The 25,723-nt window shown below is 44.2% G+C and overlaps 9 protein-coding genes across 9 annotated transcripts; 7 read left to right on the forward strand and 2 right to left on the reverse strand.

The window, feature by feature from the left end:
• Positions 1–468: 468 nt before the first annotated feature.
• I203_100828 (uncharacterized protein) lies at positions 469–1,963 on the forward strand (the record flags this gene model as incomplete). The annotated part of the gene is made up of 5 exons (XM_019151731.1): positions 469–817; positions 893–1,142; positions 1,219–1,431; positions 1,498–1,837; positions 1,901–1,963. The coding sequence occupies 5 exons, from the start codon at positions 469–471 to the stop codon at positions 1,961–1,963; spliced, it is 1,215 nt and encodes a 404-aa protein (XP_018998970.1).
• Positions 1,964–3,307: 1,344 nt separating this feature from the next.
• On the forward strand, positions 3,308–3,988 carry I203_100829 (uncharacterized protein; the record flags this gene model as incomplete). Its single annotated transcript, XM_065516741.1, has 1 exon — positions 3,308–3,988. One exon carries the CDS (start codon positions 3,308–3,310, stop codon positions 3,986–3,988), a length of 681 nt encoding a protein of 226 aa, XP_065373559.1.
• A 599-nt stretch (positions 3,989–4,587) lies between these two features.
• On the forward strand, positions 4,588–5,085 carry I203_100830 (uncharacterized protein; the record flags this gene model as incomplete). The annotated part of the gene is made up of 1 exon (XM_065516742.1): positions 4,588–5,085. One exon carries the CDS (start codon positions 4,588–4,590, stop codon positions 5,083–5,085), a length of 498 nt encoding a protein of 165 aa, XP_065373560.1.
• A 362-nt stretch (positions 5,086–5,447) lies between these two features.
• I203_100831 (uncharacterized protein) lies at positions 5,448–8,242 on the reverse strand (the record flags this gene model as incomplete). Its single annotated transcript, XM_019145798.2, has 10 exons — positions 5,448–5,474; positions 5,544–5,603; positions 5,746–6,036; positions 6,114–7,220; positions 7,279–7,482; positions 7,554–7,802; positions 7,859–7,880; positions 7,939–7,980; positions 8,037–8,115; positions 8,188–8,242. The coding sequence occupies 10 exons, from the start codon at positions 8,240–8,242 to the stop codon at positions 5,448–5,450; spliced, it is 2,136 nt and encodes a 711-aa protein (XP_019004357.2).
• Positions 8,243–8,604: 362 nt separating this feature from the next.
• On the forward strand, positions 8,605–11,008 carry I203_100832 (phosphoribosylaminoimidazolecarboxamide formyltransferase/IMP cyclohydrolase; the record flags this gene model as incomplete). The annotated part of the gene is made up of 8 exons (XM_019145799.1): positions 8,605–8,626; positions 8,691–8,817; positions 8,887–8,963; positions 9,029–9,526; positions 9,625–9,855; positions 9,926–10,101; positions 10,163–10,291; positions 10,388–11,008. 8 exons carry the CDS (start codon positions 8,605–8,607, stop codon positions 11,006–11,008), a joined length of 1,881 nt encoding a protein of 626 aa, XP_019004358.1.
• Positions 11,009–12,015: 1,007 nt separating this feature from the next.
• On the forward strand, positions 12,016–14,909 carry I203_100833 (uncharacterized protein; the record flags this gene model as incomplete). Its single annotated transcript, XM_019145800.1, has 12 exons — positions 12,016–12,551; positions 12,705–12,739; positions 12,878–12,958; positions 13,029–13,211; positions 13,376–13,463; positions 13,531–13,614; positions 13,680–13,725; positions 13,795–13,956; positions 14,025–14,174; positions 14,299–14,411; positions 14,486–14,701; positions 14,789–14,909. 12 exons carry the CDS (start codon positions 12,016–12,018, stop codon positions 14,907–14,909), a joined length of 1,815 nt encoding a protein of 604 aa, XP_019004359.1.
• Positions 14,910–16,097: 1,188 nt separating this feature from the next.
• I203_100834 (uncharacterized protein) lies at positions 16,098–17,527 on the forward strand (the record flags this gene model as incomplete). Its single annotated transcript, XM_019145801.1, has 6 exons — positions 16,098–16,133; positions 16,219–16,273; positions 16,345–16,491; positions 16,661–16,811; positions 16,963–17,128; positions 17,243–17,527. 6 exons carry the CDS (start codon positions 16,098–16,100, stop codon positions 17,525–17,527), a joined length of 840 nt encoding a protein of 279 aa, XP_019004360.1.
• A 266-nt stretch (positions 17,528–17,793) lies between these two features.
• On the reverse strand, positions 17,794–20,060 carry I203_100835 (uncharacterized protein; the record flags this gene model as incomplete). Its single annotated transcript, XM_019145802.1, has 6 exons — positions 17,794–18,264; positions 18,346–18,430; positions 18,522–18,735; positions 18,828–18,999; positions 19,081–19,493; positions 19,577–20,060. The coding sequence occupies 6 exons, from the start codon at positions 20,058–20,060 to the stop codon at positions 17,794–17,796; spliced, it is 1,839 nt and encodes a 612-aa protein (XP_019004361.1).
• Positions 20,061–23,148: 3,088 nt separating this feature from the next.
• Positions 23,149–25,312, forward strand: I203_100836 (uncharacterized protein; the record flags this gene model as incomplete). The annotated part of the gene is made up of 9 exons (XM_019145803.1): positions 23,149–23,364; positions 23,432–23,549; positions 23,635–24,029; positions 24,103–24,237; positions 24,303–24,493; positions 24,566–24,719; positions 24,797–24,972; positions 25,071–25,134; positions 25,226–25,312. The coding sequence occupies 9 exons, from the start codon at positions 23,149–23,151 to the stop codon at positions 25,310–25,312; spliced, it is 1,536 nt and encodes a 511-aa protein (XP_019004362.1).
• Positions 25,313–25,723: the final 411 nt, after the last annotated feature.

The raw sequence follows: 25,723 nt of genomic DNA on the forward strand, positions 1-25,723 counted from the left end.
GATAAGGTCCCAAGTTAGTTCAATCTACCTACGCGAAGGAATCTCTTGGCTTGCTCTGTTCTTGCTCCTCATTGCAAGCTCCGGGCTTTCAGGTCGTCCACAGGATTCGTTCTCCAACGAATTAAAAAAGAGAGTATAAATAATTGATCATATGGCAACGGCATTCCAGTTCGGATTTCCGAATCCGTGTCCGAACAAGCGCTTAGTTCAGCAGTTGCTCGACGCCAATCGGGCAATGGTTTAGGGGGATCGGGCTTGTCCGAATAATGTGTAATGTCTGAGCTCTACGTTCGATCGAGACTAGCAAATGGTGATCACAGCAAAAAAGTTGAGTTGAAGTACAGGACCACATACCGACAGCCAAAAATCAGCAGCTCACAGCATCACATAGCAGCTTCAAGCGCCCGGAGGGTGTCAGTCCAATATACTTTTTACCTGTAGAGGATAGAGTCTCGAAAGAAAGCAATAATGTCGTCTTCAAATTATGGGTTCCCGGAGCCAGACGAGAGGAAATGTCTTGAAGTCTTACAAGGCCTGATCAAGATCAAGTCCTACAGCAAAACAGATGGAGAGCTAGAAGCAACAGCGTACATGGCGAAGCTCATGAAGGATGTGGGGCTAGATGCGGATGTGAAGAAGTTCGATGAAGGCAAGAGACAGAATGCTTTGGGTATATGGAGGGGAACAGGCGGCGGAAAGTCACTGTTATTCAACGGTCATGTGGATACCAATCCTGTCACCGAAGGTTGGACCGTCGATCCTTGGGGTGGAGTAGTCAAGGACGGTATGATATACGGTATAGGAGTATCAAATATGAGTGGGTCAACTTGTTTCTTGCCATCCCGTTGCCCATGACTTGTCGAGACTGATTTTGTGCGGGATGGATATACAGAAGCCGGATGTGCAGCATATCTCTGTGCGGTTCAAACACTATTCGAATCAGGCTGGAAACCCAAAGGTGATGTGGTCCTGACCCATGTGGTGGGAGAACTACAAGGTGGCCCAGGGACAGTCGCTTTGATAGATCAAGGATACTGCAATGTCGATTACTTCGTCAATTGCGAACCAAGCGATTTGAAGGCTATAACGATGCATGCGGAGAGTCATATATTCCGTATAGAATTGACAGGTGTGACAAGGCAGTGAGTGCAAAGCCTCGGTTCAATCCTTGTCTATCAAAAGGGATGGACACTAATGATCTATCTTTTTGCCCCGTAGTATGAGCAAGAGGGAAGACGGTACCGATGCGATATTAGCAGCCACCGACCTGATACCAAGATTGGACAGGTTGACCTTTGGAAATGCCAAGAACGACGATGTGAAGGCTTGTAACAGGTGTCATGTCGGAGTGGTGAGAGCTGGGTTGGGGAAGGAAATGGCAGATTGGAGACCACCTCAGGTAGCTGATTTTGCTGTGATACGGGGAGCTGCGTGAGTGATTTATCGACTACTTCATGTCTGTCACCCTTGACACAATTAGCTGATATTCAAGAATAGTCGATTTGGTCCAGGTCAAACGTCCAATGATGTTGAAACCGCTCTGGAGATAGAATGCATGGAAACCCAACGTAGATTTCCTCAATTAAAATATGAGGTATTTAATGAACGATCGGACAGTATGCCTTCATTCGAAGTATCGAAGGAGGCTTATATAGTGAAGAGGCTGAACAAGGCATACGAAAACGTGAGACCAGGTGAAAAGCAGCCGACAGGTGCATTGGCACCCCAATGTTTCTACGGTTCAGACGCTGGTCACCTGTATGTCAAACTAGGTTTGGAAGGTATAGTGTGTGGTCCAGGTGGGAAATACAATACGATGCCTGACGAACGTGTAGAAGTGAGTATTTTATATACCACCGTGGCATCATACACGTCGCTGAGCTAAAGAATGATGTTGCAGGTTGTCGATTATATGGACTGTATAAAAATGTTCATACGTTTAATCATGGATATTTGCGGCTAGAATGCAGACAGATACCAACGAAGCGAGTAAGCATTCATGTGTACTTGTAGGAAACAAAAAGACAGGTCGTATAACGTAGTCATTGCGAGGAGACCGGTCTATAGGATTTTCATGGAGAAGCAGGAAGACATAAAATGGGATAAGGCGGTGAATTCAAACGGTTCACTGGAACCCCCTTTGCTTCGCCTCTGCCAGACATCATAGAAATTGTCGATCTGTTGCATGCAGCGGGAGGACGGTCTCACGTCATCATGAGAAGCTTGTTGGGTTGATTATCCTTGATATATCGAGTCGATCGAGTCAGACTTGTATGTTATATCTATAGATATATATAGGGCCTTGGGCAAACACCTGCAATTGCATGATTCACTCCCTTCGAATTGTCTCGCAACATTACCATATCTCCGTCCGAATTCCCTCATTCTCTACCACCTACAATTTATCGTTCCTGACGTAGATCAAAGTCAGACTTGTCTCCAAGTGCAGTACTTTCCATCATATCGATCGATTCAATCCAACATCCCAATACTACAACAGCCTCCGATTACCCCAACACTGGATCACATCTTTTCCGACGATCTAACGACAGGGCCATAGGCTATCTCGAAAACAAAGCTCAAGGAGAAGGGCTTCGTACCTATCAACTCACCGGGTGCCCAAAGCAACCGTGGAGCAGTATGCCAAAGATGCCAAGTACTTGAGCCGAGAGAACTATGATAGACAAGTGGAGAAGTGCTGGAACGCCGCTAATCCCACAAGGACTAATCCCCACCTTGAAAGTCAGTGGGCAAATCATATTGGAAAGACTCTCAAAGAGAGGTATGGTAGTGCTGAAAGCCAAAGCGACGATCACAGGTCGCTTGCCACCTCCATCCTTTCAGTGTGGTGGGGCAATATTCAACATATCGTCAAAAGTGTGCAAGACTATTGGATGCCAGCTGCAGCTGAAAAAGTCCAGGATCAAACGGAAGATCTTGCAAGCAATGGTTCGAAATGACTCACCAATTCGATTATCACTCAAAGAAGAGAAAGCTTTCAACAAACTTTGGATCCCCTTGATTACTCCGGAATGGGGGATAAGCAAAATGTTCGAGACGATACGAAACCGTTTTCGACCAAATACGGTACAGAAGGTTTTCGACGTGTACCTGATGAGCATGACTCCCGAGGAAAGAAAGGAATTGGAAGAGAATATGCAAGGGTATTTCCCCACGTTGGCGCATAACGTCAATCACCTACCTTATGTACACCCCCCCCTTATGGTCATGACACGTCAGCGTCAAGATCATCATTTCACCTCACCATATCCATCATCGTTGACCTTCTACCTCCCATATCTCAACAATGGATGCATCAAAAGACTCCCTCCAAGAAGCTGTTGATATCTACACCTCTCAGCTACATCTCCCTCCAAAAGAGCGAAGGTCCATACGCAGTATAGCGGAAGAAAAAGGTGTTTGGCCTTCATCCCTTTCCCTTCGTGTCCGCAATGGATATACCACCCAATCGACAGGTTCTACACATCTTCAAGTCCTCACTCCTGGTGAAGAGCATTCTCTCCATGGGTACATCATCCGTATGGGTGCTCTTGGCCACCCTCCTCCTCCCGGAACCGTCTTCGACCTAGCAGCAGAACTTCGAATAAAGCGACTTATTCGAGAAGGACATGATCGACAATCTATCGAGCGTCTTGGTAGTAATTGGCCTGGGAAGTTCAAGAAGAGGTTCCCAGATGTCTCTACTGTCCTCTCAAGATCAGTGGATCGCTCAAGGTTCGATGGTACTGCTCCTGAACGATTACTACCATGGTTTAGAGAGCTGAAGCTTATGATGGATCGACACAACTATACTCCTGATAATATATACAATATGGACGAATCTGGGTATGCTATAGGTACCATAGGATCCCACCCCGTCATGGTATCAAGGAAATATCACGAGAAAGGGAAGAGTACGAAGAAAAAGGAGGAGAAATCACAGCCAGGGAGACATGTCATGATGGCCACGGTCAATCAGGACGTCTAGTTGCCTATATAGCCGGCGGAAATTCCGAGTTGTCGGAATTCCCAATTGTTCCCTTTTGTGGTTCAGTGGTTACGACCGGCTACGTCTACCATTGTGACAGACAGGAATGGGTAACAACCGTTGAGTGTATCTCTGCTGCCGGTCGTTTGCTACCACCGCTGGTTATCTTCAAGAGTGATAGTCAATTCAACTCAAGATGGCTTCCTGATCATGCTGAGAACCTTTTTGTTGATTGGTATTGGAGTACTAGCAAGAAGGGATGGACAAACAACACACTCGGTCTCGATTGGTTAAACGATCACTTCATCCCTCACACCCAACCCCCTCGACCTGAAGATCGTCGTCTGTTGATCCTTGATGGACATGGTAGTCACTGCAGGGCAGACTTCATTGCTAGCTGTATCGAGAATAACATCGACCTTATGTTATTACCTGCTCATTCGTCTCATAAGACTCAACCTCTCGATGTCGGTGTTTTCGCTCCTCTAAAGGCTCAAATGACCAAGGAAATCACCAGGATTGCTCCCTACAGCCATGGAAGGGTACCTCGAGATAGCTGGGCAACCACTCTTTGAACCGCTCGCTTGAATGGTATCACCATGCACAATATCAAGACAGGATTCCGAAAATCTGGTATTTATCCCCTAAATCCTACTATGCTTCTCACTACCTTCGAAACACCTCCTTCTACACCTCCTCCTGATCCTACTCAACTCTCAAGAACCCCCCTTAGCACCATCGCTAGCGAAAACCGTAATTTCATCGATCAATACCCTCGACATGTCGATACACCAATCAAAAATCGATTCTACAGCCTTATCGACCATGCCGAGCGCTCTGAGAAGGTATATGCAGATTTTGAGATAGCTAGGGATGAAGTTGAGAAGCTAAGGGATCAACAGAAGGCTAGCAAGCGAAAGAGGAAGGGAATCACAGTAGAGAACACAGGTACGCACATCATATCGTCTCAAGAGGTGTTGGAGATGAGTAGAGAAGGAGAAGCCGAGACAGCGGCAAGGAAGCGACGATACGACTCAAGACTAGCACGAGTAGATAGGCTAGAGCCTGTAGATTGGGATGATATGCTGTCTGACTAGATTTGATACTGAAATGCATGCATAAATTGACATTTTGGACGTCATATCATGCTGGAGGTCCGTGCTGACCATAAGGGGGGGGTGTACACATGGTAGGTGAACGACGTTATGCAAGTGTATGGACTTTAGCGAGTCCTAATTTTACAGAAATGACTTCTCCTTCCTTTCGATGTTGAAATGAAGAATCAGGTGATGTAGCTCGGGCAGGCGTTTTCATGCGCGACACTTCGATATTGAGATACATTGGGGGCGATGTAACTCTGTTCTCCATCTCGAAAAATCATGACAGATACCCGCACGTATATATTGTACATGATCGACGTGGTGTATCGATCTTAATGGTGTGAACGGAAAAAAGGTATTCACAAAACTCCTATTTCTTGTAAGAACTGAAACAATAGCAAATACCTTCAGCAACGTGCCCTGCTCAGCAGAGACTGTGTTGGCTATACACTCACAGCGTTCATATCGAAATCGTTCCATTCTAGATTCACGGCGTTCAGACTCTGTTCGTCGAGCTACGATGTGAGAGGACAGGTGGTCAGTACACCTCATGCACACATCCGTGAAAATAAGGAATTCAGGTAATTATAAGGTCGAGGTCGTGCAGCATATACTGAGACACCTGACATCGACCAATTATGAAAATATCACACTCACAATAGTAGACATAGTATTGAAATCCATATCGAGCCCATTCCCACTAGTATCCAATCCAACTTGATCAATTAGCGGTATCTCCTGTAAAGGTAATACCTTGTTTGCCGCGCGTCCATGCCCATGTCCATCACCATCGCCATCACCATCAGGCACGTTCGGCGTTGTTCTAGTCAACGTTGTTCCTGCACCTAGAAGATCCAAATCTTCATTTTCACCTTCATGAATTGGGGTGGTCGATCCTGATCGTTGAATCGCCCGGACAGCTTTATCTCTTAACCTTTCCACGGTAACCTATAAAGCCAATCAACACGAGTCAGCTCAACATCCACAAAATTCGGTACATGACGATGATTACCAGGGATACTTACAAATTCCTCTCTTTCTGTCATTTTGAACAACGCCACTCCATTTTCCAACTCCGCCAATACCGTTCTCGCCAAACTAGACGTTGGCGCACGTATCACGGCAGCAGCGAGACATACACAAGCTCCGAACAGGTGGAAAAAGAAATGCCATCTTCTATGTATAAGCTGACCCTGTAGGACAATCATATTTCTAACTAGCGACACAATCGCTCGACAGGCTTCCAAGCATGATAAATAAGATTGTTTGAGTGGACTTGATAAAGGCTCGATAGGTGATTCTTTCAAAGTTCGGATGAACCATCCTCTATGTAAAGTCAATCTAGCTTCGTTGATAAATAATAATAACATATTCCGTTGGAAAGCTTCTTTATGTCTTGCTGGGTTGGTGAGGTCGTCTGGTGAAGGAGGAACGACAGGTGAGAGATGGTATGGTAAATCATCTTGAAATTTAATGATCAATTGATCAATCTCATATACCTCATTATAGATCCACGGTTTCACACGGACTTGTCTTTCGTTAATTTTGGACCAGATCTTGGTCAATTCGTATGTCTTGGCGTGAAATCCATTGAGGTCAGATTGGTTGGATATAGGAATTTCCACATCGATACTGGAATCGTTTATACATTGACCTCTTCCCAATGCGACAGATTGAAGAACATCCATGCCGTGAATTTCCCAAAAGACAATCCGTCGTTCCAAGGCGGTATGTAGATTCCAGTGTGATCCATCACGATGTAGGCCAATCGCTTCGCAGATGGCCATGCCCATTCTCAATAATGGCCAGAAGGTATCACCGCCGGAGGTATCCGTACCGCCATTCATGAGATATAGACCATAAAGGAAGATGCACTGCACATAGGTCATAGAGTGTGATGAATCCAATAAGAGGCATGCTCTCGCACCGTTGAAGCAGTTTCGAGCGAGGTCATTGTACGGTGGTCGAGAAAGGTCCATCAACGCTCCTGTCGCTAGGATAAGGAGACTTAGGGCTAACCACTGAGGTTTGACTGGACCAGGTTCGATGGCCGATGGATCGCGGTAGATATGAGGAAACAGGTATTCGTCCCATACATGTCTTTGGACAATGTTGGTGAACCATCCGAAAGTCTTACCGAAGCATAGATGAGCGTGAAGTCACATTGTGCGAATATCAGCGTCGACTCACCTGGTAGTAGATTTCTGCTATGGGAACGGCTATTTCTGGTGGAGGTAGGAAATTCGATATGATTTGTTTCATGTCGAGTCGTGGTATCTGGGAGTACGGCGGGAAGAGATCGGTGAAATCTGAGGGAGAGGCGAAATCATATTGCATGGATGAACCAGCAGGTGATGAAGAATGAGCTTGTGATGAAGGGGGTAGATAATGTTTCTACATTCAGGTGCATTACAGTATCAGCGTCACTTCCTGAGCATGAGATTTGACGAAAAGATGAAGCTCACTGAGAAATAAACACTACTAGCTGCACCGTAGTACCTTGACGTGTGTGGATTTTCACCCAAAGTCAAATGACTAACACTAGGTAGAGTGTCTGGACTAGCTTGAGAGGTTGAAGTGGTACTTTGAGGAGGTGGACTTCTGTTCTTGACCTCTTTCCTATTGGCATATAAGCTATCTTCGAGTAAAGGATGTCGTGAGGAGGTGGCAACTTTCAGAGCTTCTTCCAACGCTGCTATTCGTTTATGCAGGTCCTGGAGACAAGAGAGCATCAGTCTAAGAATTCTTGTATATTCAGGAGGTGACATACCTCAGTGCTAGCCAAGATCTTCCTGTGAAAGTGTATATACATCAACAAACATCCTTCATGCCTATCCAAGATGTACTCACGTCCTCCTTGAGCCATTGACCAGTTCTCCTTCCGGGCAAATACTATACCAGCCCACATCGTCAGAAATCCCTCGATAAACTGTGGTAATCCTACCTACCTAGCCAAACCTCTCTTGACGCAATGATTACAAGGGAATACCAATTCGCATTTCAACTTCAACCGCCTACACTCGGCACCTGATGTCATCATGTTGGGTATTATCAGCATTTGGCAGATTCGCTTCGTGAGCGATATATATGTACACATACATGACAAGGGTTTCTTCCTCTTTCCTGATTTGTTGCTGCTCTCTGCTGGTGGCATACTGCTGTGATGGTGAGCCTTTATACTCGTAAGAGCGGAGTTATAGCCATACAACGCACGTATCGAAATGAATTTATGACTGAGATGGTGATTGTTATCGATTGTGATTCCCGATTAGACGGACACACTTCACCGGCTAATGCCCGGGATCACGTGACACATCAAGATCGACGTTCTCACATGCCTGACTGCGCTCCCCTTGCCTGGACCTGCGAGCCTAACGTTCATCTCGATTAAACGTTTAATTTTCTGATATTCGGGCATTCCGTCTGTCGGATCGTCTAAAAAAGTTGTTACACTGGGATTATGCTTCTTTCCTTCCCCCCTATGTACAAGAACAACTTCAGAACAGATACAGCAAAATGTCATCAGAGGCTCCCATCGGTGAGCAAAACACCCACTGTCCGATCTTTGGTGGTGCATATGAGCTAATGAGCCGAGTATACAGCCCTTCTTTCCGTCTATGACAAGACCGGTCTCCTCCCTTTTGCCAAGGGACTCAAGGAGTTGGGATTCAGATTATTGGGTAGTGGTGGTACGGCCAAATTGATCAGAGAGAACGGGATGGAGATTGAGTGAGTTTATAAAGCCTGACCAAAATAGAAACACTGATGATGAGCCTTAGCTGATTTATGGGTAAATAGGGATGTATCAAGTATCACGAAAGCACCTGAGATGTTAGGTGGTCGTGTCAAGACTCTTCATCCTGCTGTTCACGGAGGTCAGTAGACAGTCTCACTACTTTATTCTCAGAGAAGGTAGCGCTCATCAACTTTAATTCACTAGGTATCCTCTCTCGGGACATCCCTTCAGATCTCGCCGACCTATCCGCCAACTCCATCTCCCCCATTACATTGGTAGTGTGCAACCTCTACCCATTCGTCCTTCAAACTTCCAAACCTGACTGTACCCTCGCCGGAGCTATCGAAGAGATTGATATCGGTGGTGTAACGCTTTTAAGAGCGGCAGCCAAGAATCACGGAAGAGTATCTATCATCTCATCTCCATCAGATTATCAAACTATTCTCGACGAAATCAAATCCAATGGAAAGGTATCAGAGGAGACTAGAAGAGGATTAGCATTAAAGGCCTTTGAAGATACAAAATCTTACGATGAAGCTATTTCAGATTACTTCAGGAAAGTATATGCTACCCCAGGTGTTGAGGACGGTATGAAGGCTACCGCTGGTGTAGGATATCAGAGATTGCAGTTGAGATACGGAGCAAACCCTCACCAGAAACCTGCTCAGGCATTTGTCGAGAAAGGTGAAATGCCAATTAAGAGTGAGTATTCTCGTTCAATATTCTCTCCCATCATTGGGTACATCCGTTCATCGCTTCAAGTATACAGAGTAACTGATTCCTCTTCCTCTCACTTATAGCCCTCTCCGGTTCTCCTGGATACATCAACCTCCTCGATGCCCTGAACTCATGGGCTTTGGTCAAAGAGCTCGCATCAGCCTTGAACCTCCCAGCAGCAGCTTCCTTCAAACACGTTTCCCCAGCCGGTGCAGCCGTCGGTCTCCCTCTCGACGAACGAGCCGCCAAAGTATTCGGTGTAGATGACTTGAAAGAGCTTTCTCCATTGGCTTGTGCCTACGCTCGAGCTAGAGGTGAGTCAATCATACTCCGCAACCAGCACGCTAAGGGAATGTCAACTGATCATCCTGTTATGTCAAATAGGTGCCGACAGAATGTCATCTTTCGGTGATTGGGTTGCCCTCTCCCACATTGTCGATGTTCCCACCGCCAAGATCATCTCCCGAGAAGTTTCAGACGGTGTGATCGCTCCGGGTTACGAACCTGCTGCTTTGGAGATTTTGAGCAAGAAGAAGGGTGGTAAATATTGTGTCTTACAGGTATGTCTCGTGTGATCTTCCGCGTTTAAAATTTGGACCAGAGTTGACTTGAATTCCGCAGATGGACCCCAGCTACGAACCTGCCGAAATTGAGACCCGACAGGTCTACGGTGTTTCTCTTCAACAAAGACGAAATGATTGTAAGATTGATGAGTCCTTGTTCCAGAATATCGTCACCAAGAACAAGAATGTGAGTTCATCTTCTTCTGCCACACTGCCAACTTATATCTCAATCTGTCGTCTGAACAATCACGAGGGAGTCAAGACTGACTTAGATCTGTCATAGCTCCCTAAATCCGCTATCATCGATCTCATCGTCGCTACTCTCGCTTTGAAATACACTCAATCCAACTCTGTATGTTACGCCCTTAACGGTACCGTTATCGGACTTGGTGCGGGCCAACAATCGCGTATCCACTGTACTCGATTAGCAGGTGATAAAGCCGATAACTGGTGGTTGAGACATCACCCTAGGGTGTTGGACCTTCCATTCAAGAAGGGAACCAAGAGGGCTGATAAAGCCAATGCTATCGATTTATACGTTACTGGACAAGCGTACGAGTCTGAAGGTGGAGAGAGACAACAATGGGAATCATTGTTTGAGACTACACCTGAACCGTTAACGAAAGATGAGAAGAAACAACATCTAGCTCAATTGAATGGTGTAGCATGTTCTTCGGATGCTTTCTTCCCCTTCCCTGATAATGTTCACCGAGCCAAGAGATCCGGTGCGACTTATCTGTGTGCTCCATCGGGAAGTATAATGGATGCGGAATGCATCAAAGCCGCTGATGAGAATGAGTTGGTATTTGTTCACCACAATTTGAGATTGGTGAGTCTCGTCAATATCAGAATTGAGACAAAATCAGATAGAGTGTATACTGAATTTGCGTTTGCCCTCGGCTAGTTCCACCACTAAACAAACGCAATATGTTAATGTTAACATGTGCCAGGATAGGTTCAGTTGAGGGGAGTGGAGAAGAGAATGTTAAAAGAGCATCAATCAGTTGTTCATAGTTTGATTGTTTTGGTATCAGTTCTTGATTGTTTTGTACTCAACGTATAAAGTAGATGAATAAAAGGAAAATAAACACCTTACATCTCAACATGTATATATGCATATGCGATATCACTCTGACCAGATAGCAGAGGCAATTAATGCACTATATTATACCAGCTGTCCTTTGTCGACCAGAACATGTAAGTTATTGGAAGAGTCGGCATTATCGTTTCATCCAAATTGTCAGGTCCAAAGGAATCTAAATTGCTCAATCTTTTGTTATTCGGTTCCCTATTTTCGCATCTCTCCGACTCACACTCCTGAGAATTTTCTTGATTGATGGGATCAATCATCCTAGAAGATAATGGGTGACTTCATCCTGCATGTCAAAACGCATTTGCGGATATGCAGGAAGTAAGCGACCATACCAGGGTCTGGCCATGATCGTACTGTATATCTGAATCTGAATAGGAATGTATCATCATATGGATGAATGGATGTGGGAATCCCATGGAGGTTGAAAGGGTATAAGGGGAGAGAGGGAGATAAAGTTTTTTTTTAATCAGCTGTGACGCGTACCGTAAAAGGTAAAAAAAAAAGATGCAGGTGCAGGCTGAGTGACACGTTAATAACCCTCTTCTCCACATTGGGAAAAAGGAAGAGCAAGGACATAATGCAACCATTTCTTCCTATCTTACTCGCAGCAGTGGTCTGAGTAGGGGATTGTGAAGACATCTTTGGTCTAGAGACAACATCGACAAGATAGACAAGATATCCTTTCGACCTTGACACTTGATAGTATAATTGTCAATTACGCTTGGACCACTTGCTATTGTTATCACGACGCGTTGACGTTACACATCATCAGATCCTAATTCACTCTTCCTCGTCCATACCGCATACACCTCGTTTTAATGGATTATCAAGATCAAAACACCCATCATCACACCCAAGCCATACGAGTACCCAGATCGCCCATCTTAGCTCAACAACAAGAAAACACTCCTTCATCCTTGGCACCATCCATATCATTGACAACAGGTTCAACGACCACGAGAAGCAGGAGATATCCTTCACCTATACCTTCACCATCAGCTTCCCCTCCTTTACCTCCTTTCCAACCCGATTCACCCGTTCGTCAAGGTCCTAACCGCTTCCCACTCTCGTTGTTACCTTCGAGAATCATGAGGGTATCAAGGAACAATGCGAAGACATACCTCAACCTCTCAATAGCATTCAACATCCTGCTGTTGATAGCGATTTTCTTGCCCACCGAACATGCCCATGGAATCATAGGTGACAAAGCGTGGAATAAGATTGAGAAGTATGGCTTGTTAAGGAATCAATGGCCTTCTTCCTCCGACGGCGGATCTGGACTGGGGTTGGATCCAGTGTCGACGAGGAGTTGTTCGATGTGTAGTGTCAGTCCAGAGTTCTGCGAGGAGTTTGGGTGAGTGGATATATATCCATTTTTGATTTTATGCCATCTATATATCTCATCCCATAGAGTATACCTGTATACCAACTATTTCAACTATCGAGTAAACTGATGTAGCCTGTCAATGGACGGACAACTGACTCAGTGCTCTATTTCCCAATTTAGCGAAGATAACCTGATGAAAGCCCTAGGATATACAGGTGAGTAGTTCATGACTTGGTCAAACATCAGATATGTACCTCACTGTCCCCTACCACCTCGTGCTACATCGTATTTATTGTGTCGTGTGATCACTCATATGTCAATTGGACCGGATTACTGATAGATCTCCTTCATAGGAACCAACAACCGACTCCGTAGAGCATTAGCTAAGATGAGGAGCGGTCAACCATTCACAGTGGGAGTTATCGGTGGATCAGGTGAGGATTGTCCCTCTCCCTATATGAATGGGCATTCCAGTTGCTGATGGAGAGATGGAATGACCGATAGTGTCAAAAGGACACGGTCTGGATGCACCCGACGGCGATAATCCACACACCCCGCGGAACCTCAACCGAAGGGTATTCGATCACCTGGACGAACTCTTCCCAGCTACGGGTGGGATTCAGACTGGTTCGAGTGGGAAGGGAGAGAATAAGAATAGTTTTATCAACGGTGCGCAGGGGGGTATGGGTGAGTTCAATTGTTTCCTTGAAGTCAAACGTGGGGTGCGAGACGATTATACATCATCAGTGATCTAACTTGGGAGGCCTGGAGGAAGTGGAAGTCGAGTATTGGGGGATGAACCTTTCGAGCATGTGTGATCTGACATTCAACAAATCCAAATTGATTTACAGGTACCGATTACTTCTCGCTATGTTTCAACGAACATATACCCGAAGATGTAGACTTGGTACTCATCGAATTAGCGATCAACGATGAAGTGTAAGTTTACAATTCCCTCTGTAGACTCACGTAGCTCGCTTTGTCTGATGTTGATTTGTTCTCTCAGCTTGATAAGGAATATGAATACTTACGAACTGCTTGTTCGAGGTCTTTATGACTTGCCTAACAAGCCTGCCGTTTTGAATCTTCAGTAAGTTTTGGTAATACTTCGTTCTGGATCAGGACTGGATGTTGATCGATTCCTTCATCAACAAGAGTGTTTGCTTTGATGTTCCAATATGTTGCGAATGGTGGTGACCTGGTAAGTGTGGTTGAGTCACGTCAAATATGTCCCTCTCACCATGCTGACACATACCGTCATTCACTATAGCACAACGGTGTGGCTCAATATTACGATGTACCGACAGTGTCCATCCGAAATCCTGTCCTACCCCAGGTCTTGCAAAATACCACACTGGTCCGACACCTGTTCCATAACAGGGTGAAAAAACTTGAATGGACTGATCCGTTGGAAGAGATTGATCTGAGGCATGTGAGTGGAATATACATCTACACGATGTGGGAAAATGGAGCTGATAGTGAATATCCGCCATGTCGCAGTTATCATGGCAAGGGCACGAACTCATGGGTAAACTTGCGTCCGCATACATAGATACTCAACTTTGTGAGATGGATAAGATAGAATCTGGATTAGGTGATTTGGAACAGTTGAATTACGAGAAATTATATCCTATTGAACCTTTACCAAGGGTGAGTGGCTAATCTGAATCATCAAAACATCATGCTTTTGCTACTCATTACGGAATCATCATGTGATATGGTATCGTAATCTCACAAGATCAGTAAAGCTGACCCTTTGAAATGTCGTTCGTAGGCCCCGCTAATGCAAAAATACAACCCTACATCCAACTTACCCAAATTATCACCTCAATGTTACTCTGCCAACGCCGTCAAACATCCTCTCAAACCATCTCAACAAAATGGATGGTAAGTCTAATATCGTATAACCGCGGCGGATAAGTCATGGATACTGATTTTGTCTGTGAATTTTATTGTTATAGGCGACACTGGAATTGGAAAGAGAAACATTACTTGATCGCCGATGAACCAGGATCCAAAGTATCTTTCCCCATCTCAACGACGTTGGGTCAAGTGCAATTACATTATTTGAGATCATATCAATATAATTTGGGTTCTGCGAAATGTTGGATAGATAATGAGACGGATAAAGCGATGAGGTTGGATGGGTATTGGAAGGAACCTTATAACATTGGAAGGTGAGCAAGAAGGTTCCATGTGTCCTAAATTTCATGATTTTTGTATGAAAGGGTGGGAAGCTAACATGTAACTTGTCATTTGTTTAGAGCCGCTACTATTCGTGACGATCTCAAACCGGGAGACCACGTCCTCCATTGTGAATTATTGAAGGAGACTGCCGATCCCACGGGCGGGAAGGAATTCCGTATCATTTCAGTGATGAGGTGAGTTTTGTTGTGTTGCCCTCTCGCCCGTGGAACTGATGATTGCTTTTCTAATTGCAGTATTTAAGTTGAGTAAAGAGGTCACAGTGGTATATTGTGTAGGGATATTGGAATGTCCACATTTTTTTCGGGATTTGCGATCAGAGTGAAGAGTTTTTAAAGAGATCGAAAATTATAGAAGAGGTTATCTGCATGCTTATAAGGGAATATGGATAGATGGAAAAAAAAAAATCGTCGAAACATGATCGTACATAAGCAAGAATGATAGAGAGGCGAGGATGGAAATGAGAGGGGAAAGGGAAGATCCATAGATTTAGATTCTCGATCATGTGAAGATATAGATATAAGCAGAACTGTTATATACATCTCATACCAATTCTGGAAATCAATCGCATACAAATCCCACTACTAAACATAGGTCACATCCATATATGAATTTACAATAAGAAATAGACATTACGCCAGACTCTCTTCCTGATCGATTTCTGATTCGCACAAGAACAATCATCTATCGTCACAACCTAAAGCTATTTGATGCACGTACAGAACTATCGACCGTTACCTCTTGATAAAGGGAAATTCGTCACGCAAGGAATCTGATGGTGAAGAATCAAAGCTTATCTTGTTCTCACGCATCATACCGACCGGAACACCGATCTTGCCGAATAAACTTGACAAACAGTCCGAAAGGGGATCCTTCACAGTGGTGGGTTGGTGGTCATAGCGACAGGCGTGTTTCCCGATAGATATCCTTACGGCGTTGAGAGTGGCCGATGGCCAGAAGGTGGTGCAGCGAGCGGAGAAGGGATCCCATCATACTGTATCTGAGTGATGATTCATCACTTGTGATCGGGTGCCTGCTGTGTGTGGTGGTGGTGTGGTCAGTGGTGTGTGGTCAGTGGCACTGGGCATGTGATTTTAAAGGAACCATCAGGACAAATCCGTCACTTCACAATGCATTGACCTCGTTCTTTGTAATGGTCGGTTGGATCGATTGATAATCTTGGGAAGGTCGTAGAGTATATTCCCATGGTATCGACGTCCTTAGTGTATGGGGTGAAGATGAGATACGTGTATATATACATGTGTAAGAGGTATACATCAAAAGCCTTTCATGTCTGTCCACATCGTAATCATACTTGCCTGCTTCACCTGACTTCAATACAGCTACGACCGCAACTGACAAAGCAAAATGGTCTTCGTGCTTTATGGGAATATCCTGGCTACTGTAAGTCTACCTACAATCTCCACAGCTCTTTGTACCAGACAAATACCATCGATTCTTTGGTCGCATTCACTGACGGGATCTCCAGCACACCAGGATGGCCTACATCTGCGCTCAAGAGATGGGACTAGTCGGTACACCAGGTGTGTCGTTATTCCAGAGCCCTTCATCCTCGTAATTCAATCCTATCTCATTTTTATAATTTCGATCTCAGCCTTCGAATTACGAAACGTCGAATGGAGCGAGATACTATATCCTAACGAGAAGTTTGACTATAATAAGAGCCCGTTTAAGAGGATCCCATGGTTCGAAGATAAAGAGAATGGTGTGAAGCTATTCGAAAGTAGGGCTATTGTCAAATGTGAGTATACTAATTCGAATTCCCATCATATCCACCTTGCTACCGATGCTCTCGAGCGAGTCACCTGGGATTCATGATGGACCAGCCTCGGATATGTGGAAATTGACATAACCCCTCAGCTCAACCCTGGCTGATACATCCATCACCTTTCTTCACTTTACTTACGTAGACATGGCAATGAAGACGAGTTCTCCTCTCATTCCCAAGTACGACAACCCGGTCCAAGTGGCCAATTTCGAAGTGGCATGTAGTCTTGAATTAGGGGATTTCACAACTTACACTAAAATGTTATTATATAAGCTCGTCCATGGTCCAATGGCGTGAGTGAATAATCTCTCCCTCATCACCTAGTCATTCTCATTGTATATGAGCAATCATGTGAAACCCATATTCCCTATCAACGATCAAGTTCATACTCTGAAACCACAGCATAATCACTGAAACTCATATTGACTGTTTGGGTCATCGCAGACATCAAAAGCCCACCGATGAAGTACTTGCCAAATCCTATCGAGAGGCGTTAGACCGAACTTTCCAAGGATACGAGAGGATCCTTAGTAAACAGAAGTACTTGGCTGGAGATGAATTGACAGTAGTGGATTTGTTCCATATTCCAAGTGCTCATTGGCTTGCTATGGTAAGTTGATTTCCTTCTCCTGAATTGTTTCGCCTCGATCCACCAGGATCTTCAATACAAATGACTGTTGGGGGGCGATACGATGTCTCAGCTAACTTGACTGGTATAAACTAGGTCGGAGGTATTCCGCCCTTGGGAGAAGGGACACTCCCATTCACAAAATCTGACGGTACCCCAGCTGCCATCCCTATCCCCAAAGCTGCAGATGGGACTTGGCCACTGCCCCATCCTGCCACTGCCCAAACCGACGGTACCCTCCCCTTCCCCCATTTGAGAGAATGGTGGAAGAACATCCTCGAGCTGGACAGCGTTAAGAAAGTCAATGGTCAATTCATTGAGATTATGCAAAGTATGGTGCCACCCCAGCCACAAAGGGAAGAACAAGAGCAAGCGAAGTGAATCTGAGGCCTTGCCAAAATCCCCCTACCTATTAAGTAATGTATGTACTCTGTGCGGTCTTCAATTCGTAAGCGACGTTCCTTCCGATGAAGAATTATGACCAAGAATAAATGATAGAAATGTATTCATTGTCCATATTGAAAGCATTCGACATGCGAACTGTTACAAATTCGAAGAACAAGTAGAAGTATAAATAATATAAAGCCAAATTATTACCCAAAAAGACTAGTCCAAATCTCACACCCACTGTGTTATACTCTACTGAATTACTGAACAGTCTCCACCTTGTTTTCTTGAACTGGTACGTCTGGTGCGTCCACTACCATACTCTTAATTTTCCTATCACCAATCCTCCTACTCAAAACTTCAAGTAACTCAAGCATCATCTCCTTATTAGCCTTATACAATCTATCGTGGTATTCATTCCAATCCTCTTCTGAACTACTTCCTATGGATTTAGTAGGTATATCATCGTTGCGTTTCTTCATACCTAAACGTAATTGTTTCTTTTCGCCAGTCTGGATATTATACGTGATTTTACCTGGCAACAAAGGTTTGGTGACTCCCGTACCAGAGCTGGCATGATGGGATTTAGGTTGATTGGTATATGGGTCGATACCTTTTCTCAACAATAAGATAGCTTCAATCTCCCTTAAACCCGGGGCGTGGAGGACGATAGATGGATCACGCAGGAATTGATAGGCGTTGAGTAATAGTTCGGATCCAAGTACAGGGACCTATCGTATAGTACAAAATGCATTCGAATCAAGTTAGCATTGCTGTGATTGACACGATGATCCAGAGTGATTTGCACTTACCCTACTAACCACACCAGCGGGAATTGCAGAACTTAATTTCTTTTCAAGGTATGTCCAGCCCATGAAGGCTGGAAGTACAAGATCCCTACGGAATGAGACAACGTTAGCATCGCATCATAACGTACGTTACACATCCGTATGAAGATCAGCACGGATGAGTGTGAAAGGGCACTTACATCGAGCCCAATAACCTATAAAAACTAATGTATTCCAAACCCGAGTGAATGAATACCATATCCCTCATTGAATCGGGTATATTCAGTTCTGCAGTGGGAGCTAGCGATCCGATGAAATGAAGTGTGACGGGTGGTCTGGAATCGTCATTTGATGAGATGTAAGTGGAGTTGGGTTCGGATGATAGAGGTAGATATCCCCATGCAGCAGGGTCGGCTATATAAACATAAAAAATACAAATGTCAGAATGATCTATTTTTTTCACACAAGAGATGATCATGATCAAGTAGCATGAAGCAGTCACTCACCCTCGATCGCAGCATGCAAATCACTCAAGATAGGATTATAAGTTCTCCTCCAAGGTTGGATGTTACCCAAGATTGCTAATCTCGAAGGTATACGTTCAGCACGTTTGGGGAAGAACTCTGAGACAGAGACATCTTCGCTATCTGGTAATCTTGATGCGTCTACTGGGAAGATCTACACGTCATCATAATCATAAGAAATTATCAGTATCATTCACATATCGTGATCGTGTGAATTTCAGGAAATCACACTTACCGGAACAAATTCTTCCACATCAACTTTACCCCAATGTAATTGTTTCAAACTATGAGACCATTTCAAGACTTCATTTTTCAAATAATTCTTCACGTGTTTACTCAGTGTCAAATATGTCAATCGGTTTTGTTTGGCAGCTACTTCCCAACTGTTCCTTTCTTTTTCACTCAGATTTTCTAACTCGTGTAACATACAGATCACTTCCATATTTTGGTTATTCTTCATAGCCTCGTAGGCAGGGACGTTTCGAGGCCAATTCCAAAATTCGTGATCGCATGAGATATGAATGGTAACGTCGATTTCACCATTTGAAACTGCGTCGGCAAAAGTACCGTCAGAGTACATGGTCGGGGGAGTTGTGTAGTTCATCCCTGATGAGAGAACTTCGTCGTATCCCCATCTGAATTTATCTCCTGTATCATCCAAGCAGAAACAAATGATCAGTCTTTTGTCCCTTTCGAGATTGAAAAGTACAGGTTGAAGAGATCACACTCACGATATAGGGTAAAGTTCGCTCCGATATCCGTGAGAGTTTTCAGTACAGCCCCCACGACCTCCTCATGAAATCCTGCATGTTCCAAAACAGCAATCCTCAAATCGCTTATCCCACTAACTTCATTTTCTTCCTCTTCTTCTCCAATTACTTGCCGTTTTTGTCCCTCTTCGGTAATCTCAGACCTCTTGCTCCTCTGTCTTTTGGTAGTTGACTTGGATTTGATCAATTTGGGTAAATCGTACGCACTGGTCTCTACGAACGTCCCATGATCACCTGCTGATCTCATACTGATCGGTGAGTCGTACTGGGCATGAGCATTAGGATGAGGGTAGTATACCTCTTCAGAAGAGAGGTAGGAGGATAGTCGAGGTGCTCTAGAGGATATGTCGGAAGGGACGGATTTGTACAGTACGAATATGGTTGAGAGAATGATGAAGGGGAGGGATCGTCGAGTGGGTAAGAATCGGGATCGAGGTCGGGACATCTTGGTCTGAGTGGACAGTCCACAGTAAAAGATGTATAGGATGGTGTATAAGTGTGGTAAAGATGATACGATACGACTCTGTCGTATGTCAAAGGCAATCCAGCTCAACTGGATTCGGTAAGGTGGAATTCAAAAGAATGTCGATTCAGTCCTGCTGATTAGTTGGTAATAGGGGTAGTCAATTACAGCCACTCGTGCACGAGTTGTGATTTGATAAGGTTGAAAATGTATGCCACGTCATGTTTTGCTATGCACAAGTCACTTCGACTTGAAACCGTGTTTGTGCAAACACAACTCTGAGCCTTGGTTTCAAGTCGATATATCTTACGCTAGAGGACAGCTAGCGACTCAAACTTGTCGCCATTGGAATCAGCGACCCCAAAAGCTATAGTACGCTCCATGCCCCCTCGTAAACAGCCCTCTCAAACCCGCTCAAGATCACATGTGATCACCCCTTCTCTCCCTTCTACCCAACTTCGAAACCTTCGTGTATCTTCGCAGTCACAGTCTCCAGCCGCCTCCCAAGGCTCTATAGCGGTCTTAGGAGTTGGAAGAGATGGTACGCCCCCTCCTGAGACGGTCCCAATATCGAGATGATGAGATATTACGACGCAGAGACAGCAGCCATAGGTATTGAGAGTGATAGTAAGGGAGGGATATCTTGGGACGTGTCTGGTCAATTTTGAACTGGATTTTCCTCAGTAGATCTCTTCTAGTGGAAGGTGTTGGCATCTTTGCAGAGTTTGGAAGCACTAGCTATTTTATATGATTTTATATAACGATCTAAAGACAAAAGATATATAAGATGATTAAGATGAAGTGTTAACTCGCGACTTGTGCACATCCAAAAATGTCATGACGTCACCATATTCTTCTAATGGTCAATTAGAGCACAAGTCTAATCGAGTTGTGTCAGTTTACCCTGAATTACAACTCGTTGTAATTGACTACCCCTAATATGTAAGAGTAAGATTCGTGTCAAACGAAGTGAAAGGAATGACTATAGTAAGTTTTGTGAAGATCGATGAAGAACAAGAACAACATTACAAGATGCAAATGCAAAACTGTTAACCAAACAGTATCCATCACACATCTCATCTCACACCGACGTCCATGGCACAGCAAAGACCAAAAAAAAAAAAAAACATAGATCTCCCATATCTCCCATGCTTCGGAAGTATCAGCACAACCCTTCCCTCCTCTCAGCAGTGTAGGAAACGGAAAGAAAATTAGCCTCTGACATCAACTACAGAACATCTTGTTCTCTCGTTACTCTTCACTCTTCGAATGGACAGATCCCAATCCATTCGTCTGCCAAAGAAGATTTGTGGACCGTTTGTCCGATTATGGGAACTTGGAATGAGATTTTGACTCAACGGCTTAGTGGCGTATTCTTCTTTTCTCCGAAGTACCAAAGAGGTTCCCTGATATGATATGAGTTGTCTCTGGTAAAGTTGACTCTGTACGAGGAATGAGGAATGAGGCTTCGAGGATACTCGTAAAGTTGAAAACGACAAGCCAATTCTTCATCCGCAATGGGTAGTTAACCAAAGTTATCCTGAATTCTCAAATCCCCAGCCAGGCACGGCGACACAACTCTGCAGGAATTTTACCGATCATGGCAATTTCGAGCGATTGACATCCTTGGCAGATATTACTCGAGTAGGTTACCAGGCATCAGAGATAGGAAGCGTGCATACAGATCAGCACTTGCATGGAAACCATGCGACAGTCTCGTGCCGAAGACATATCGCTAATAAGTGAGATAAAAGCAGACAAGCAGACAAGCACTTCGAGTCAGGAAAACATATCTTATTGGACACAAGGCAGTATCGGGGACAATCTCGTTGAGAAGTAGCAGTTGCAGCATCAAGCTGAGTAAGTCGATTGAGAAAGGAGTCATCTCTCGGTTGCGGAGAGAAGAATGACAATGAATGTACCGTGGATCTCAGATCATGCAAGAATGACATGAGTTGATCTCTGCCTATTAGAAAGATCAGTTTCATGTCCTCAAGTCAGGCATGGGACGCTTACAGTATGACATATGACAAAATCACCACTCTAATGTCTTTCGAAAGAAAGAGGTCTGCTGCTTCTACGCACAGATCATGAAAGGGATGTCATAAGCAGGCACAAGACGAGCGAATGAGACTCCCATTCAGAAGAGTTCAAGATCAATTCACTTGTCGATTCAACGGGGCACCCCTCTAATTCTGAAGATCCATATTCACTATACTGTAGCTATGGCTCATGTCTCAAGGGGTGGTGTGATGATGTTACCAATCCACTATTCATGCGGACAGACACCAAAAGAATGATTCATTGGAGGCAGGGTCCAGGTAAACGGAAAGATCGACGTGCCTGAGTCGAGACACGTGGTGTCTATCTTTCCCATTATATTCTCGTTCATTTGTTTACAATTCAAAAGATGGAAAACAAGGAGAGATGATCGAGTGTCACTATAACACCTCCCATTCAGTCCATCTACCATCTATACCTGTGTTCTATAATCATCTGATCCCTCATAGTACATTGCGCGAGGCTCATAGACCTCCGCACACGCTCTCTTGATCCCATACATTCCTTTTCATTACCACGTAAAACGCCAGCGTCAGAGACACTTTCGTAGTCGATAAAGGTAGGGAAAAGAAAAGCCCGATATAGAATCAAATCGATTGGAAAGAGAAACAACCCTGGTTCTTTCGTGTTCCAGTACGATCGTAGTAAGTCGGAGTCTTCTGCCACTCATGATAACTCTTTCTGTAGGTCACCGGTTTTTGATATATGTACAATCATACGGTGTACATATCTCTTGCCTTCCCCTCATTCTAAATTTCTGGACTGTTCTTCTCCCTCCGCCGGTCGGTTCTGGTGCTGCTGTACTCCTACTCACTCTAGTCATTCGTTACACACATCACACTCTTTTTACGCTTCATACAATCTACTCTTATTCTTCATACCATCCTCAATTCCTTCCCAAATCCATAACCACAACTCATATCGACCAACACCGCAACCTCACCACCTTATCGCGAAAAAGCTAGCCTTTCTTTGTGTGTTTTACTAATCATCTGAACTATCTCTATCAATGTTCAGCTTCGTCTCACCTTCCACCCCCTTACCCCAACATCGAGGGCCTATCCGTCTTGGATCACCTGTCTCCTCATCCTCATCCGGCAGAAAACGAAGAATCATGTCTATGCAATGTAACAGGCTCACAGCGTTTCTGCTGTTGGGATTTGGCATAACGTTGTTCTTGACTCATACGGTCATAGAGCAAACTACCGGTCAATCAAGTATCCAGGTGAGTCACGTTTCCAAATCTATCATAGTCACAAGCTAAGTGACGATTTCGCACACCATTTTTATAGCATATAAGCAAACTTAGTAAATATCTACCTTCCAAAACTGCCAACAGGTGGGCAGATCTGTATGTAGCAGAAGCAAATTTCCCAGAAACCACCTATATGAGTGGAGTAGCTGGATTCAGTAGGTCTCTCCTTCCTCCTATATCATCTCAATCGAACTGTATACACTATATACTTATTATTTTCTTGTTATTTGTAACTTACAGATTATTTCCATAACCTATATTTCGCAAATGGTACATTCCTAATAGTCACTTCGGACCCTACTACTCTCCCATCATACGGGATCAACGGGATATTATCAGGATTACAAGATCCAACTGATAAATGGCATAATCACTTGGCAGCAGAAGAAGATCGAATCATGATTGTTTCACCTACCGAAGCGAAAGAGAGGATGTTATTGGGTAAAGCGGCAATCAGAAAATCAGGTGTTAGTATGATGTTTAATGATATAAGAGAAGGAAGTCAAAGTTCATTCTTGAATCATTATTATCATTTTATCGGTGAGATGTTTTTGGGTTTGTGGAGGGTCGTCACTGCTGCTGGGGAGATTGAGTTGCCTTCGAGGTTGATTTACAAGGCTCTATCACCTGATTGGGTGAGTACTAGAACAATCCTTACACTCACTCAATCTAGGTCCTGACTGATTGAGATTCATGTTTGTCTCTTAGAGAGACCACGCTGGTATCACAACATGGTTCCAACAAGCTGTACTTCCCGAAGCTGAAATTGAAGAAGCTACAATTTACGAAGATAGAAGGAAGAGCGGCGTTACTTTCTTATTCGACAAAATCGCTATTGCTGATGTAAGCGTATTCAGTAGCACACCTTCTCAGTACACCAGCACCATGCTGATCCTTGACTGAATTAGCGATGGGCAGCTCACCGAGCAGGTCAGGAAGTCAAATTCTGGAACAAAGCCAATGCGGACTTACCTTCCCTTGCCGTACCCTTGACGTGGATGAACCCCCTGAGGGATCAGATTAAGAGATTGGCTTTAGCGGAAGGGTGCGAGATGAACAGGAAGAACTCTAAAGTCCCTATTGTATTATACATCAACCGGTAAGTATATCTACATCCTGCGCCATACATATCCGTATCGACCGTCAGCTGATTGTTGGTGGTGTGTCGTAGTCAATTGACCACTAGGAGACTGATCGACGAGGATGAAGAAGAACTGGTCGATGAGATGGAGAAACTGGCCGATGAAGGGGTGATTGAGTTCTATAATGAATTCATGGAGAAATTACCTAGAGTCGACCAATTCTGTCTAGCTATGAAGAGTGATGTGAGTGATTTGATCGTGATTCACGCTCGAACCCAATATATTCCCTCCTCGTATATGTATGCTGATGATGCTGATAGGTTATGTTCGCTGTTCACGGTAACGGACTATCCCATCAATTATGGATGAAACCAGGTTCAGCCGTGATGGAAATCATGCCTGTGACAGGGTTCGCAAGGGATTATGCTATCTTGGGTGAAATGATGAATCATGAGTACTATGCTATTCATCATAATGAGACTTTCCCAGTTGAGAAGTAAGTCGGTCAGATTCTTGCATCTTCACTTTCAGTTCAGCTCAATTCAATTCCCTCCGGAAAAGTCATGAATGCTAATGATGAAACGTGGTGCATAGATGGAGGAAAGAAAATGGTTATGGTGTTGATCAAGGACCGGATTTCCATTCCTCTCGAATAACCGTAAGTCATCAATAATCATTCTGGTATCATCCGGAGAGATCATCTATAATGTTGAGAACAATATTCTGATGATGAACTTAATCAACAACAGATCGACGGTAAATTCATGGCAGGTATGGTAAGAAAGTTAGTTTCCACCAGGATAAACTTGGTCGAACCTCCTTTACCATGGAAGTGACACCTGTACTTTCATACAAGTCGTTGTAGTACATTAGTCGAGCTGATGAGCAGGTAGTTATCTTTTGGTTGCGGTTGATCTTTGATGTATGGTTTTGACGGACAATCGATCTGGTATTTGCATTTTCACATCTTACATTCATACATCTCATATACACCTTGGCATTCGCATGTATTTTTGGATCTAATCCAAAGCTTGCATTGCATGAGGATGAAAATCTTTAGCGATATCAGTAAGAGCGATACATTTGACAGATTAGTCCTAGGTCAGTGAAGTGACTGAACATCCGCTCTATTCGCTCTCTCTCCGTGTATCATATCACAAGAGTCAATCATGGTGTCATCATGCTCGTTGGTGGAACTCTTGCAGTGATCGATGAACCTTGAGCATCTGGCTTGCAGGAGAGAAGAA

This window comes from Kwoniella mangroviensis (genome assembly GCF_000507465.2).
Source record: "Kwoniella mangroviensis CBS 8507 chromosome 1 map unlocalized Ctg01, whole genome shotgun sequence".
NCBI lineage: Eukaryota > Fungi > Basidiomycota > Tremellomycetes > Tremellales > Cryptococcaceae > Kwoniella > Kwoniella mangrovensis.